Here is a 17,705-nt window from a genome sequence, read left to right as displayed (position 1 = left end):
TTATTCTAAAGCTATTTATAGCTGTTTACAGGCCACTAAGTTAAAAATTCTTTCCTATAATTAGAATATTTCCTATAGTACTATGTTTTAGTTTAACTTCCTTTTTTTTGAAGGTAACTATTACAATACTTTAGGATAGTACTGTATTCATTCATTCATTTTGTGAAAGGCAGTGATCTTAACCTAAATCAGAGGTCTGGCAAACTTTGGCTACTAAGAATGGTTCTTAACATTTCTAAAGGGTTGTTAAAAAAAAGGAAGAAGAATTCACAACAGAAACCATATATGGTCTACAAATGTAAAATATTTACTATCTGGGCTTTTATAGAAAAAGTTTTTCAATCCTTTATCTAAATGAATATAACTTAAATTCTTGGCACATGCTTTTTTTCTTTTGAAATGATCCTATAAGATTGGTTTTAGAACTGACATTTGAACATTAAAATTTTCATTGTCTTCTACAGAGAAGATGGTGAATTAGAAGATGGTGAAATAGATGATGCAGGATTTGAAGAAACACAAGAACAGGAAGCAAAGGAGGATGAAAAGCAGAAAAATGAGAAAGCCTACAGAAAGTCAAGAAAAAAACACAAGAAAGAAAGAGAGAAGAAAAAATCCAAAAGGAGAAAACGTGAGAAACATAAGGTTAGTTAGAATCTACTTTTTATTCTTTTGGTAAATTTTTATGAAATATAAAATATGGAAACTTAGGAAGTATATTATTACCTATTCTGTTATAAAATGTATGGATGAGATATTTTTATTTATGTAATTAACAGTTTTTATAAACATAAATATTATATGAAATATCAAAATAAAGATTTAAAAAGTAAGTTAAATCTTAACTTGATTATTATAGATTAAAATGACATAATCTTTTATGATAGAAGATTGTATGCAAGGATAGTGGAAGGTTAAGAAAAGAATGCCATTCTCTACAGATACAGATTACCAGCACTGGCACTGCCCATCTGTTCATTTATTTATTCATTCATATGTATTTTATTGAGTACTTACTGTGACAACATCTATGCTGTGTACTGGGGATTATAAAACTGGGTGAAATAGCTGGCTCTTATTGAGGTTACATTGAAACGGGAAGGAGAGAGGCAGTAAATAAATGAAAAACAAATGCTATCAAGAAAACAACAGGGTGCTCGGTGGAGAATAATGTGGGTTTGGGGTGGGGAAGAAGGGGAACCTATGCTGGTGGAGAAATTGGGGAAAAGTTGGCAGCAATGGAAGGGTAGTTTTTGAAACTCCCTCAATTTTTCCCATAAAAATAGAGCAATTAGGATAGCCAAACCAAAAACCCATTGACAACATCTGTAAAAAAATGAAGAAACAAGTTATCCCCATAAACCTCAAAAATACAAATGGTTGGGCCCAAATCATAGACAGCAACAAGACCAGTGTAGTATCAGCAACTGTACAAATGAAACAGAGGGAAAGTAAAGGGACTTACAGAAAAGAAATTGCCAGCAGGTGTTTGCCTCAAATGGTGGAGTCCACACTCAACCTGGAAAGCTCGTGGGCCTGAGAACAGCAACAAAAACTGGGAGGGGGCTCTACCATCTCCAGTTCACACGTAAGTCTAAGATGACCATAGAAAACTGGATGGTGCTGGAAAGGTCTGGGCTTGATGAACTCCTAATACTAATCAACCAAATCCCCTTTTCTAGGACAGAGGTCTACACTGAGGAAGTAAATGTTGGGAGCAGAATCTAAACTGAGAGACAGGTATGCTAGGGCCAAGGAAAGAAATGATCAAGTAACAAATGGGGGAAGGAAGCAGAAGAGGCATATCGCAGAAAAAGCAGCCATATTTTTGAATACTTCATGCTAACAACGGAAGAGATAACCCTAGAGCCATGAAACTAGGAAAGCTTTTTTGGCTCTTTCCATCCATTTTTCACAGGAACAGCAAGATAGGACTATGATTACATTCCACAGACATTAATAATAAGAAAAAAGAGAATAACGGAGAGAATAATAGTCTTCTAGAAAAGAAAGAATACCACAAAGCGTATGAAAAATTTAACCTAATATTTCAAAATAATACGAAATTAAGAAAACAATACAAGCTATTATCAAACAGCATAAATAGAATTTGGAAAAAAATTCTTTGGCCATTCAGGCAGAAAGACCAAGTGCCTTATTAAGAAAAGAAAATCAGATTTATATAAAAAATTTTGAACAATTTTATTCCAGAAGATAATGAAGTGACAAATTTAAATAAAATACACAAGGAAATAAAGTATGAGCCAAAGATTTTATATCTAGTTAAAACTGACCTCCAAATATAAAGTCTTGAGACAAATTGTATATGCAAGAACTCAGGAAATATTGTGATCCTGAGCCTTTCTGTAGAATCTATTCAAGAACAAGTTTAGATAACCAAAATGACTGGGGGCAGAGAGAGAAAAAGAGAGAAAGGTCTACATGCATACACATAGTTACTTATAAAACTAAGACTAAATGATGGGTAAGGAGGGCAGTATTATGTATTGGAACATTACAACTGTAAAAAATGTCAGGAAAAGCAGAAGAGTATATGGCAAGCAGCATGAACTTGCTGATTTGCCTTATTGTTATTAACTGAGAGTAAAAGGATGTTACTTCAAATTATTATCCTGGGGATGAAAGAAGAAAGAAGAGGTTACTGCCTGATTTCAACATTGTTTCTATTAATAAATAAGTAGTATGCAAAAATAGTGACTGGTTATTGGAAAAAGACAGTAGTATGAAGGAAATCATTGAAACAAAAATATAAGCCTTTCTAAATATCAAAAGATATACCCCCCAACAATGCAAAATTCAACTCTAAGCTATGTACAAGAGAAAGGTACTAAATAATAGTAAAGTTATACAAGGCAAATGCAAAGAAAGAGAAGGCAGAAGTCACAATATTGATATCTGAAAAAGTCAAATTTAGGTCAAAAAGTCATTGAAAGAAATAAAGAAGGGCATTTTATAATGTTAAAGCTTATAATTCACAATGAAGATATGTTATTGATATTTTGTATCTTCCCCAAAACAGCAGCTTTCATAAAGCAGGAACTATAGGGACTGCAAGAAGGAATAGACAGAATATACTACTAATAGGAAGTTGACCAATATACCTCTCTTAATCAAAAGAGATCAATCAAGTGAATGAAAAGGTGGCAAGGATACTGAAGAGATAACAAATATTATATATATTAAGCTCTGACTCCTGAGAATACATTTTCCTGTCAGGTACACTTGGAATTTTCATAAAAATTGACCGTATCATAGGCCAAAAAGAAAACTACAGTTAATTCAATAGAGTAGAAATAGTACAAAGAGCCATCTCAAACCACAATGCAGTAAAACTAGCATTAATAATAAAGTCAAAAAACAACAATGCCTTTCTATTTGGTAATTCATATACATGCTGTAAATAGCTTGTGGAACATAGGGGAAACAGGTTAAAACTGCTGAAATCTCATGAAAATAATAAAATCTTGACATAGTGTCTATGGAATATAGCTAAAGCAATTGTTGGAAGAAAAATTATAGTATTATAGTATTAGTTATCCACAGCAATAAAAACGAAAGAAAAGTGGGTTATTAAATACCAAACTTGAAAAGCCAGAATAATAGCAAAGCAAAACAAAGTGAACAAAAAGGAAGTACTTAATAAAGTTATAAGCAGAGCTTAATGAATTAGAATGAAAAATTAATAGTTTTTAAAAAAGATCGACAACATATGTAAATCACTGGCCAAACTAATCAAGAAAAAAGAAAGGAAAGAAAAATAAATTTAGATATGCTGAGGGTGAAATAACTATCAAAAAGAGGAAATTAAAGCCATAAGACATTTATTTATGTAGTTTTATAAAAATGAATATAAAAACCAAGATGACATAGGTAATTTTGTAGAAAAATACTACCTGACAAAATTAATTCCAGAGAGTCACAAAGTCTAAAACTTTTTGGAGAATATATTTTATAATTTCCCTTACTAAGGGACATGAGGGCCAAATCTTTTCAAAGGAGAGTTCTGTCAAACCTTCAAAAATCAGGTAATCTTTTGCTGTATGGGCTTCTTAAAGGCTACTTGAACGTCCCCATGATTTTTTCTTGATTACGTTTCAAAGTCTGGGCGTAATTCTCCATAGGTCTTGGATCCACCCTCTGGGCTATTGGTTCTGCCCTCTGAGTCATCCTTCCTTTTCAATGAAAGGTAGTATGAATTTGTAGCTGAGTAGTTTTCTCAGACTGCTTCCCTGACATTAGAATTTTGGGGGGATTCAGTGGCTCTTTAGTAAATCTTGAAGGACAGGTAGGAATTAGCTGATTGCTCAAAGAAACACAGAGCATGTTTGGAGGAAGTTACCTAAGTCCTTATATTCTTTCTGTCACAATTTTGAATATTTAAAGGGTCACTCTGTGGCTTTCCTGTTAATTAGTCCTTGAATTATATGTCTTTTGCTCTCTTTACTCATCATGAGGTGATGTGATGGTGTTTGTTTAAGAGTACTATAGAAAACATAATAATTTAGACTTGAACTTTAGTACTTACAAACCAAGTATATTTAAGGAAAAAACCCACCATTGTGTTATGGGTAAAATAACAAAAATTAAAAGCAAAATTTTCAAACTCTAAACAAACAACTCAAACAATATCCCCCCCCCAAGAAAAGAGGAATAAACGGAAACACAAATATTCTCAAAGCATATTTTTTCAATTAATTTTTGTGACTTTTAATTACTCTCTACTATTTTCAGCTATTATTAAGGTAGTTCAATTGCCAATTTCAGGTCAAAATTACGTTGGTTATATATGAGCCAAAAAGTGTATATGTTCTCACCTCATTTTTTTTTTTTTTGGAATAGCCGAAGAACCTTCCCCTTATTCAGAATCTTCTCTTTGCTGATCGTTTTTCCTGAAGCAGTATCTTCCCTTGAGATTCGTCTTAAGCAAGTCTTATCCCTTAAGTTTTTTCCAAGTGAAAGGTTTTCCATAGGGCTGGAGTTGACTTCTGATAGTGACTGAGCATACTTGATTTTTAATGGACAATATTTACTAATATTTTAAATCCTGACAAAGATTAGGTACTTAAAGTTGAAGATTTGACAGCATAATCGTAAAAAGATTTCTTCATATCACCTATCAAATCAACAAAAACAAAACTGATGACACCACAAAACCAGTCCCCATTTAGGAACAAAATGGAGGAAAGCAGTTTGTCTTCCCTAAAAGAGCATTTAAGAATGGAATAGAGTACTCTTTTCCCTGTAAGAGCATCAGAGTTCACTTCAGCAAATTTTTACTGAGTTTGTATTAGACCTAGATGCTGGGAATGCAAAGATAATAAAATCCAGAGCTAGTGTCTTTATTGCTAAGAAATTTAAGAACTCTTTAAAGAGAGTGGTCAACCTTGGAAGGTAATTATTTTGACCAGATCAGGAGATTTGGTCACTTTTTTTTGAAATTGCACTCATACTTGAAAAAGCTTACTCTTGATATTTGTCAGTCATTATCAATTACTTGTGGTTTTCATTTCACTTTTGTTCAATTTTGTGGGCTGGATTTACTTCATATTTGTAATTTGGCGTGTTTTGGTATCTTTTAGTTTTAGGCTACTCATGCAATAGAATAAGAACTCCAAAGCCATTTTAGGTAAAAATAAATACATACTCTTCTCATTTGCTACGACCCTTTTTGATGATGATGAGTCAATTTCACTTCCTTTAGGATTAGCTTAAATATAAGATGACTTTAGACACCAGGGGTGCATTATTTCTGTTTGGGCCAAAGGGATGATGAGGAAAATGCTGTCCTAAAGTCCCTGATGAGAAGGGAAGCTATACTTTCCCCCAAGAAAACCTTAGAGAAGTTGAAGTGGTGGCGGCTTTTGGAGCAAGAATTTTGCAGTACTGGAGTAATGTAATCTACTGGTTGGCACCTCTAGCTGAAACAAGCTTAGCTACTTACTAGTTAAATTTTCTTTCCTTTGCAAATGTAATATATTTATGTCTTTTCCTTTCCTTCAGCATAATTCTCCATCTAGTGATGATAGTTCAGACTACAGCCTTGATTCAGATGTGGAACATACAGAAAGTTCCCATAAAAAAAGAACTGGTTTCTACAGGGATTATGACATTCCATTTCCTCAGGTATTGCCTTTTTTTAATTGTGATAAAACATATCTAACATAAAAATCTACCATTTTAATCCTTTTTAAGTGTACAATTTAATGGTATTAAGTATATTCACAATGTTGTGCAACCATCACCACTTACCCATTTCAGAACTCTTCGATCATCCCAAACAGAAACTCTGTACTCATTAAACAATAACACCTCATTTTCACCTGCTCCCAGCCCCTGGTAACCACTGTTATGCTTTCTATGAATTTGCCTATTCTGGGTACCTCCTATAAGTGGAAACATACAGTATTTTGTCCTTTTGTTTTACTTAGCATATTTTTTAGGGTTCAACTATGTTGTAACGTGTGTCAGAATTCCATTTCCTTTTTAAGGCTGAATAATATTCCATTGTATACATGTACCACATTTTGTTTATCCACTCATCTGTTGATAGACACCTGAGTAGCTTCCACCTTTTGGCTATTGTGAATAATGCTGCTTATAACATGGGTGTACAAACAGCTCTTTAAGACCCTTCTGTTCAATTCACTGGGGTATATACCTGGGAGTGGAATTGCTGGATCACATGGTAATTCAACATTTAACTTCCTAAGGAGTTGTCAAACTGTTTTCCACAGGGCTGCCACCCATTTTACGTTCATACTAGTAATGCTTGAGGGTTCCAATTTCTCCATATCCTTGCCAACACTTGTTATTTTTCTTCTTTTTTGGAAACAGAAAAGGGGTGTGAAGTGGGCTCTCATTGTGCTTTTGAGGTATTGCCTTTTAAAGAGAAAAATAAACTTTCAGTTTTATTCTTCGCTTTCTGGTATTTTGAAAAAAAATGTTTTATCAGACATATGCTGCAAATTTCAAATCTTTGAAAATAAAGAATATATTATGTATTAGTTTGCTAGAGCTAATATAACAAAATACCACAGACTAAGTGGCTTAAACAACAGAAATTTATTTTCTCACAGTCTGGAGGCTAGAAGTCCAAGAACAAGGTGCCAGCACAGTTGGTTTTCTCGGAGGGAATGTAAGGGAAGAATCTGTGCTCTCCTTGGTTTGTAGATGGCCTCCTTCTCTCTTCTTTGTCCTCACGTGGTCATTTCTCTGTGCACAAGAACTCTTAGTGTCTCTCTGTCTAGGTTTTTTCTTATTGTAAGGATACCAGTCAGATTGGATTAGAGCCCATTCTAACAGCCTCATTTTAACTTACTCTCCTCTTTAAAGGCCCTATCTCTGAATATACAGCATTTTGTGCGAGGAAAATAATGATTCCCTCAGAAGCATTTGGAAGTATTCAAGTCAGTGTGCATTTACATGAAAAACCCCAGAGTTTCTGAGTTCTGGTTTTTGCCAGTCTGTCACTATTCTTATATACAAGAGCTCTATTCTTTCTCCCAATTTGATATTCCTAATCTCTTGTAAGTTTAGAAACCAAATTACTATTTTTGTTAGAATTATTTCTATAGTCTGACTTTCTGTTGCCACCTTTATAGTTGAGGTTGCTAAGTGAAATTAAAAATAAATGAGGTTTTATTAAAATGTCTCCAAAAAAGGAGGTTCAGAATATTTGAAAATAGTAGCAGCATTATTACAATAAATACATAGTTTTCTGTGTGGCCACTGTGAGGGACAAGTTCAGTTTGTATAAGTAATAGTGCATTGGTTTTAAGTGTCTCATTTTTAAACATGCAGTTATTTATTGCTAATAAATATGTATTGTTAATATAATGATTATTATATATCCCTATAGATAAAATGGTATTACTTTTGCTTTAAAAATCAGTTAAAGAAATTAAGAAAAAGGATTTATATTTCTATTTATCCACATTTCATTTCCAGTGCTGTTTGTTTCTTTGTGTAGGTCTGAGTTTCAGTGTGGTATCATTTTCTTTCAACCTGCGGTATTTCATTCAGCCTTTGTTTAGCATTTGAAAGCAGGTTTTCTATCAATTAACTTTTATTTATTGGGCAATGTGTTTATTTTACCCTCATTTTTTATAACTTTTTATTTTGTCATAATTTCAGACTTACAGAAAAGTTGCAAGAATGGTGAAAAGAACTGCTATAGATCTTTCATCCAAACTCCCTAATTGTTAACATTTTACCATGTATGCTTTACTTAATTCTTTATTGCTCTTCTCTTATCTTCTCTTCAGAGGAATCTAATTTGCCTTTAAACATATATTAAGTTGTTAATTTTTAGTACTTGTATTTTTCATATCTAGAAATTTATTTGATTCTTTTCAAATTTTCTAAGTCAAGTTTATTGTTTCCAGTTCCCTTCTGGAATTCTCATATTGTCTTGTACTTGAAAATAGCAAAACAGATATTTTTAAATCTGTCGTCACATAAATTTCAATATCTGAAGTCTGTATTTCTATTGCCTGTTGTTTTTGCTGGTTCCCTTTCATGTGGTCTTGTCTCCTCATAAGCCTATTTTTGTTTTGTATTTTTTCTTTTTTTAAATTCTTTAAATAGTTTTAATTTTTTTATTAAAAAAAATTGTTTTTTAGAGACAGGGTCTCACTCTATCATCCAGGCTGTAGTACAATGGCACTATCATAGCTCACTGCATCCTTGAACTCCTGGGCTCAATGATCTTCCTGCCTCAGCCTCCTGAGTAGCTGAGACTACAGGTGCATATCACCATGCCTAGCTAATTTTTTAATTTTTATTTCTTGTAGAGATGGGGTCTTGCTGTGTTGCCCACCCTGGTCAGGAACTCCTGGCCTCAAGTGATCCTCCTGCCTTGGCCTCCCAAAGTGCTAGGATTATAGGCATGAGCCACTGTGCCTGGCCTGTCTTGTGATTTTTTTCTGTTGTGTGCTGGGCATTGTATTTGCAAAATACAGTGCCTTTTGTAGAAATAGTTTTAGGCCTAGGATAATGTTCTTTTCCTTCAGAGAAGATTTTCACTTGCTTTGGCCAGATCCCTGTTAACCTTTACAAACTGTATTCCAATTTCAAGATTTGAGACTTTTCTGGACCACTCAGATGACTGCAGGCTGAGCTGCAGTCTCTGATTCACATTTTGAGAACCTCTCATAATTGAGAAGGCGGGGCGGTTACTGAGCTTCCACCTTTTCCAGACTCTGGACTCCACCTTTTGTTCCTGTAGACTAATGGGATAGTCAGGAGTGCTGTTAAAGTTAAAAGTGCCTTTCAGCTGATTCTTCCTGGTGGGCTGATGCTCTCAGAGCAAAAGCAGCTCCAAATACTGCTCACTTCTTGGGATTTTCATCTACTCCATGGATATTGGGCTAGTAATCCTTCACTAATTTGTTAGCTCTCTGATGTCTACAGCAGATTCTACTTTTCTTAGGGGGACATCTGGTCTGAATTACCTAGTCTGCCATTACAAAAAGAGAAAGTTCAGTACCATATCCTCCACATATATCTTAGAGTTAACTCAATGAGAATTAGAAAATATTCTAACTACATCCTTAAAATCCCATTTTCTTAGATAGTAGGTATCTGCTATGTAACTTCTACAATTGCAGGCTGAAATTAAAATATACTCTTAACATCTTGAAGTTAAATTGAGGACTTAATATAGCTTCCCTTTTCTTCTTGCTTTTTTAGGGCCTCCTCTTCCTTTATTTCATGTTTTCAGTGATTGCCATGGGGCTCCTTTTTGTTTTACAGAAACCAAATCTTCTCCCACAGACATTGCAGCAGTTTCTATAGTCTAATAATCAATCAGTAAAGCAGTCAGAAAAACTGTCTTTTGGTAGTTATAATCTTTTTTATTTCTTTTATCTTCTCTCAGTAGGGCTTGAAAAAATATTTGCTAGACCCTGCTTGTGAGTGCATTTTGTTCACTCCAGTGATGAGCATGCAAACCATAAGGAGGTATTCTAGAAAAATGGTGCTTCTCTGTAACCCTTCATCCATTTAATGCTTCCTTGGAGAGTCACACCACATGGGTGGCACTCTGATCTGAATGTTAAAGACTTTAGCAGTCCACATTAGAAGTCTTTCACTACAGAAGGAGCCCTGGGATGGAATGTTTGTATCCTAAGGGGGCTATTAGAAATATTTGCAGTTGGGAAAACTAGGGAGGAGATAAACTGTGAAAGTATAGGGGTAATTCTACTTAAAAAACATGGAGATTATTTTTATAAAGCTGTGAAAATCAGAGAGTTGAATTAATATTAAGAACTGAAAACTTTAATGAGAAGCATCTAATCTCCAGAGAAAAATTCATACTTATCATTAACAGTAATCACTAAAGTATTAGCGTAATCACATTTTTAATAAAAGGAAATGTAAGCATCATTTAACTAACTAATCTTCAACTTAATCTAAGCAGCTATTTTTTGTTTTGCTTGAGTTTTCATAGTGCCTTTTTAAAAATGTTGGAAACAGTGCCTTTTGGCTACAATTTTAAGTCCCTTTCTGAATTTCTGAAGTGCTAGATTAAGAATGGAGTTTATAAACTTTAAAAAGTACTGCTTAAAAAAAATCAGAAATCTAATAGTGTTTTTAAAATTGGTGAGCAAATTAATTTTCTTGATTAGTTATGCATTTGTATCTATTTTATAATAATAAAGATCTAATATGTTTGTGTATTTAATTAAAAATAGTCTCATCTTGATATTTTGCCAGGGCAGTACTTTTATATGCACTGAAGTAAATATGAATCATGGTGTGGGGTTTTCTAGATCTTCAAGTTGTAGTTATGTGAATTTTTTTATTGCTTTATTATAAAAAAAATTAGGATATGACAGATCTAATAAAAATATTTCAGTGAATAGAGACAGACTTGAATATTATCATTAAATAAACTTCCAGGACTGAAGTGTATTCTTTGCTTGTACATGCTTTAGTAAGGAAGCAATAAAATTAACAATGTTGTAATGAATGGTTTCTAATGAGCAATTTATTCACTAGATGTTTTTCACTAATAGGGAAAGTTCTGTTTTTTCTATTAGACCATTGATATAAACATTTTCTTTTTATAAAGTATTCCACACTTTTTAAAAACTAAATATAATGTCAATAGAGAGTTTTTCAGTGTTAGGAGAAATAATGTTTTTCCATACCACCACCCCTAACTTATTTTAACTGTCTTTTCCTTATTTTCAAAAAGACCTTTTCATTTTTTGGAGAAGGAATTTTTATACATGATCACGTGGATTTTTAAGTATTTCTGTGTGTATGAGTGTTGAGACATAGAATATGGAGAACAAAAGCTAAAGCAGGCAGGGCGCGGTGGCTCACACCTGTAATCCTAGCACTCTGGGAGGCCGAGGCGGGTGGATCGCTCGAGGTCAGGAGTTCGAGACCAGCCTGAGCAAGAGTGAGACCTCGTCTCTACTAAAAATAGAAAGAGATGATCTGGCCAACTAAAAATATATACAGAAAAAATTAGCCGGGCATGGTGGTGCATGCCTGTAGTCCCAGCTACTCAGGAGGCTGAGGCAGGAGGATCGCTTAAGCCCAGGAGTTTGAGGTTGCTGTGAGCTAGGCTGACGCCACGGCACTCACTCTAGCCCGGGCAACAGAGCGAGACTCTGTCTCAAAAAAAAAAAAAAAAAAAAAGCTAAAGCATAAAGATTATAATGTTTAATAAAATCAGAGTAACATTTAGCCTTTTGAACTTAGTGTTAAATAGTATCAGATAAGTATTAATTAAGAGTCAGAACTAGTAACTGTCTTTTTACCTTCTTTCTTCCAACTTTCTGGGGGAAAATAGATATCCTGTGTTACTATCATTTGCTATATAATTGAAAAATCCTGATAATGATTGTCCATTTTCACTTAGCATGGACATATATCAGGAAACTACATGACATCAAAGAAGGGTCAACATAACAAAAAATTTAAAAGTAAAGAATATGATGAATACAGTACCTACAGCGATGACAACTTCGGTAACTACAGTGATGACAACTTTGGTAACTACGATCAGGAAACAGAGGAAGATTTTGCCAGTCAGCTGAAACAATACAGACAAACTAAAGAAACCTCAAATACTACTTTAGGGTCATCATTTTCTAAAGAACCAGGGAAAAAACAGAGAATGAAAGGAGTTCAGCAAGGTAAGTTTGAACAGTCTGTTTTAGAATATGAGAACCTTATTAAAACAAGTAGCTGTGGAGTAAAAACTTAGAAATTTCTTATCCCCTTCTCAAGATCAGCTTATTCTTGCGGTACCTAAATTTATTTTCCTTTATTTTTTAAACCATAAGAACAAAAAGCTACAAATATTTTAATCTATATATCTTAATATTTCAATTAAAATGGCGTTCTCATATTTTAAAAGTATAAAAATGTAATACTTTATTATGTTTTTCCCTCCCTTCTATATGATGTCAATATACAGTTGTCTCTGTTACTGTATGTGTTACTTTATATTTTAGACCAATAAGGACAGAACTCTGGGAAGCTATTCTTTTATTAGGCTTTAAAATACGGTGTCATCTTTGTTATGCGAATGTACATAAGATGATGGACATCCTTTAGGACTGGAAATAAGAACATAATCTAAAGAGATTTCTGGAGTGAGTGCCTGTTTTTGTGCTGTATTGAAGTATTAATACATGGTGCCTGGAGAGACCAGGGCAAGTTGCCAGCTGTTGACAATAGATGAAGACACTATAGGTCACGTAAGGCTCAAATCAACCTTAATTATTGGCTAGTGGATATATGTGGTTCAAGAAAACTGGAGCAAGATGAGGCTGAGGTGAAGCAGTGAGCAGCCACACCCTATGTAACTACTCTTTAATTATCTTTGAACAAAGGAATGGTTATGAGTAAATTTGGTTATTTTTATGGCTTTAGTTTTTCTTGATTTCATAGCAAAATTCCTTTGAAAAATATGAATGCAAGTTTAGCTGAAATAAAATAAAAAGAATTTATGCTATTGTACTCAGCAAGTTTGTTCTGGATCATCCCACTTGGAGAGTGGGGGTCATGCAGAGAGGACTTGGCCCGTCCATTTCCATCTGAGGTTTTTCTTTTCCAGCTCTTACTTGTCCTTTTAAAGAATTGGGTATTGTATTTTATTTTTGACATTCTTTTCCCCCTGAGTTATGAAAGTAGTATATGGTCAAATGCAGAAAACTTTTCTGTGTGTAGAAAAGATAACGCAGCAATGATCAAAGATAAAAGAAAAATAAATTGAATCCCTGCCACCCAGAAATATTGATATTTTTGGTACATTCTTCCAGAATTTTTATGACCATTATTTTCAACAAAAACTATACATACTGTTGTAACTTGGTTTTTTCCCCTGCATCTATTTTTTTTCCCAATTCTGTGACCCTGCCATAAACATATTTATACATATCTCAGAAAACATCTTGGTAAATATTTTTTCTTAAGGACAAATTCTGAAAAGTAGAATTGCCAAGTCAAAAGACATAGCCACATATTTGAAGATTTTTGACCCATATGCTGTTGATATCAAAAAAGTTGATGCACCAATTTACAGTTCCCCTGCCAGTGTGTGAAAATGCCAATTTCTCTTTTAACTATCAACAATGAATTTTATTACTCTTTGAGATGAAAATGGACATGATATTTTAAAAATTCTAAATTTCTTTGATTTCTTTTAATGATGAAACATTTTTCCATATATTTTTTGGCCATTTTGTAGGTTTTAAGGTAATTGGAAAACTTACTGGTTCAGGATGACGTTGGTAAAATGAGAAATTACTTTGTATTGTTAACTTACTACCCTAACATATAACTTTTGTATTTGAGTACCTTTTTAGATACTTTTAAATACCATGTTACTCAAAAGCAAAAAACAAGTGTAATTTTTACTTGGAGAAATGCGTACATAGCTACTCAAAATTATCAAGAGAAATTTGTTAGCTATAAATTAACTAATACCTATAATGTCTTCCTTAAATAGGAATACAGTATTTAATTCTCTTGAATGCAGAAAGGCTTGTTAATGATCTTATCCTAAGGAAAATTGAAATGAATAAAATTGGATTTAGCTTCTCTAGTCATGTATATCCTTGTTCCTTGCCTTCCTATGTTGTTAACATCCCCTAAGAAACAAAGGAACAAGAAGCAGTACTCAGGAAGTAAAATGTAAAGATTTAATTAATTTTTTTTCATTGAATCTAAAGAGGAAAAAAAGAATGCATTGTACATTATAAACTATTAAAAATATGCTGTTCCTTGTAAACTAATAGATTGACAGGTATGCTGTTTTTCTGTAGTATTTGAAGTACATTTTAACTTTTTTTAGGTATTGAACAAAGGGTTAAAAGTTTTAATGTGAGTCGTGGACGTGGTTTGCCGAAGAAAATTAAAAGAAAAGACCGTGGAGGAAGAGCCAATAAAGGGCCTAATGTTTTTTCAGGAACAGATGACTTTCAAGAGGTACTGAGAATTTATTTATATGTAAGGTGTAGAGAAGCTTTTCCATCTTTTAATCTATTTGGTTGCAAAGAAAGCATTATGATTTTAACACTACTTTCCTAGTAAATGAAAAACTTACAGATCAGATCAAATGAGTATAAATAAACTCCAAAAAAGAATTGTTATTTTAATTAGTCATGATACTAGTAGAGAGGTACAAATTTAGGTGATTTTGAAATAAAAGTGATATGTTTGAAAGAACCTCAAAATAAAATTGATATGTTTAAAAGCGACAAACATATCCTCTGTTAGTCTTCTGTTGTGCTTTTATTTCCAAGGATTCATTTTCCCCAGATGCAAATGGCAATAAAATGCTAATAGCTCAATATGTAGCAGGACCAAGAAGGGAGGCAGTGGTAAATTAACTTACTATTAGAACTGAAAGCATTGAAAGAGAAGAAAAGGGAATATAAATGGTTGGAAAGATAAATTTATATATTAATACCCTGAATATAGTAGTAGATATTTAACAAATATATGTTGAGTTGAACTCTGAACACATACATTTCAACCTTGTAGTGACTCTCTAGATTAGAGTCGTCCAATTCCTATATTTTACCACTGTTCTAGTAAGAGTTGATTGAATTATACAGAGGCAAGTATGGATTATTAAGCTGCAACGTTGAGTGAGAGCTACTGTTATTTGAATAGGCTTGGTTTTCTGATCTCTCAATTTAAAGATAACAGGCAAACATTTCTTAATATGTACTCCTTGGTGTGCTGTTCAAGGAGATATTAACAGATATGACCTAAAAAAAGAAGTTCAGGCTCAAATAAATTGTGAAACCCAGCACATGCCACTCTGCTTTTGGAGATTCTTAGTCGACATTAATGTATTAAAGGTTCTGAGCAGGTTAAGCATAAAGAAGCCTATACATTTTGTTCAACTTATCATTTTAAAAATTTGCTTGACCATGAACTCTCACCCCTGCCCCCACACACACCAATTAACATTCACTGAGCTTCTCACTGTTCTATGGAATAGCAGCCTTGGAATTATTATAATTATTATTATTTTAGAATTTTTGAGTGACTGAAACCTGCCTGTCCATCTTCAATACCTCTAGACCAGCAGACCTCTAGAATGTGTTGCTTTTCCTGACTCAAACTAATATGAATGTAAGCCTCCTCCTATACTTCCTATACCTAAAAAAGAATTAGCTTCCAAGAAAGTGTGACTTGGAGCAATTTACTACCTATCTTTGAGCTTCAATTTGCTTAATCTGTAAAGTGAGAGTATAGTATTAAATTAACTCTGAGGGCCCCTTCAAGCACTAACATTTTAGATGTCTATAGATCTGGGTTATAATTAAATAATTCTTTATCATGTAATAGAAAAATCAAGATAAAATACATTATCAAATATGTCAGTTTACTGGCTGTCATGATAGACATTTCTTATGATTCAAGAAATAACCAGGAGTGCGTCAGAGCCCAAGGAAGTAGCTCATGTTCAGGAGTGGTCTAGGGGAGGCCCATGCAGAGTAGAGTGAACATGCAGGCCACACCAAAGTGGCCAACATAGCTCCATCTCCATCCTGCGCCTGTCAGGGACTGCGAGTTTCCCCAAAGGCCAGATAAATGCAGGAGTACCTTCAGGTCAACACTCACTTTTTTTGAAAATTCAAGGGTAGTCACAGAAGAAGCAAACTTTTGCAGGATTATAAAGACTTCTTCATTCTATTAGCCATAATACTCTTAAGTTTCCTTAGTGTTTATAGTAGCTATTACATTTTCTATGAATACATATTCTTTTCCTGGTAGATACTTTCATTTCCATGTGTGTGTGTGTGTGTGTGTGTGTGTGTGTGTGTGTGTGTGTGTGTGTGTGTGTATTTTTTTGCTCGTCCCTTATATCAATATATCTTCTAAAGTAAATAAATTTTTAAATGACCAAGTATAGTAGGTAGCTTAGATTTCCTTCCCTCTTTCTCTCCCTCTTTCTTGTATTGTGTTTTTCTAGCATTAGTATGATATAATGCAAAGAGCATGGAGCTGGAAGACACAATACCTGAGTTCAGTCCTTAATCTGCCAACGCACCATGCAAGCTTTGGCAAGTCACTAACTTCTCTAATCATCAGTTTTCATGTTTGTCCAGTGAGGGTGATGAACTAGATTAATTCTGTGGTTCTTCCAGCTCTTGCATTACAAGAGATCTTATAGGTAGAAAACATTTGTGGTTCCTTTCTAAGCCCAAACTTAAAAGGCCATATCTCCTGGGCACTTAATATTGTTCTAAAAATTTTTTTGTTACAGTTGTTTTAGATTTTCTAGAATACCTTGATTATAATCAGGTTTCCCATAGTTATGGATACTGAGATACTTTCTGCTCATTTAAACTGAGCTACACTAAAAAACAACTCCCCCAATCTTTTATTAAAACAATAAAACATTATTAAAAATAATGCAGACAGAAAGAGCTAGGTACTAATGAAACATAGGTACAACTTGTTGCATTTTTCAGGGTTTTTGTGTGTGTGTGATTACTTAATTCTTTTTTTTTTTTTTTTTTTTGAGACAGTCTCACTCTGTTGCCCGGGCTAGAGTGCCGTGTCATCAGCCTAGCTCACAGCAACCTCAAACTCCTGGGCTCAAGCAATCCTCCTGCCTCAGCCTCCCAAGTAGCTGGGACTACAGGCATGCGCCACCATGCCCGGCTGATTTTTTTCTATATATATTTTTAGATGTCCATATAATTTCTTTCTATTTTTAGTAGAGACAGGGTCTCGCTCTTGCTCAGGCTGGTCTCGAACTCCTGACCTCGAGCGATCCACCCGCCTCGGCCTCCCAGAGTGCTAGGATTACAGGCATGAGCCACCGCGCCGGACCTTAATTCTTTTTAATTTAAGAGTTCTACTCCTCAAATTGGCTCATTGACTTTACAAAATGTACTCTCTTTGGCTACTTATTTTATTTTATTTTATTTTATTTTATTTTATTTTATTTTATTTTATTTTTGAGGCAGAGTCCCGCTCTGTTGCCCGGGGTAGAGTGCCATGGCGTCAGCCTAGCTCACAGCAACCTCAAACTCCTGGGCTCAAGCAATCCTACTACCTCAGCCTCCCAAGTAGCTGGGACTACAGGCATGTACCACCATGCCTGGCTAATTTTTTTCTATATATATTTTTAGATGTCCATATAATTTCTTTCTATTTTTAGTAGAGACCGGGGTCTCACTCTTGCTCAGGCTGGT

General features: G+C 34.1%; 1 protein-coding gene across 2 annotated transcripts in view; it reads left to right on the top strand.

The window, feature by feature from the left end:
• Positions 1–17,705, top strand: part of ZC3H6 (zinc finger CCCH-type containing 6) — a 51,833-nt gene that overhangs the window by 18,521 nt on the left and 15,607 nt on the right. For both annotated transcript variants that reach the window (XM_045550074.1, XM_045550073.1), the window contains exons 2-5: positions 465–645; positions 6,022–6,144; positions 11,897–12,173; positions 14,339–14,472. In XM_045550074.1, coding sequence (XP_045406030.1) covers positions 465–645; positions 6,022–6,144; positions 11,897–12,173; positions 14,339–14,472 — 715 coding nt within the window. The remainder of the gene's footprint in view (positions 1–464; positions 646–6,021; positions 6,145–11,896; positions 12,174–14,338; positions 14,473–17,705) is intronic.

Source organism: Lemur catta, chromosome 4 (genome assembly GCF_020740605.2).
Source record: "Lemur catta isolate mLemCat1 chromosome 4, mLemCat1.pri, whole genome shotgun sequence".
NCBI lineage: Eukaryota > Metazoa > Chordata > Mammalia > Primates > Lemuridae > Lemur > Lemur catta.
The sequence above is the reverse complement of the archived record's forward strand: the minus strand, read 5'-3'. Positions and strand labels throughout refer to the sequence as shown.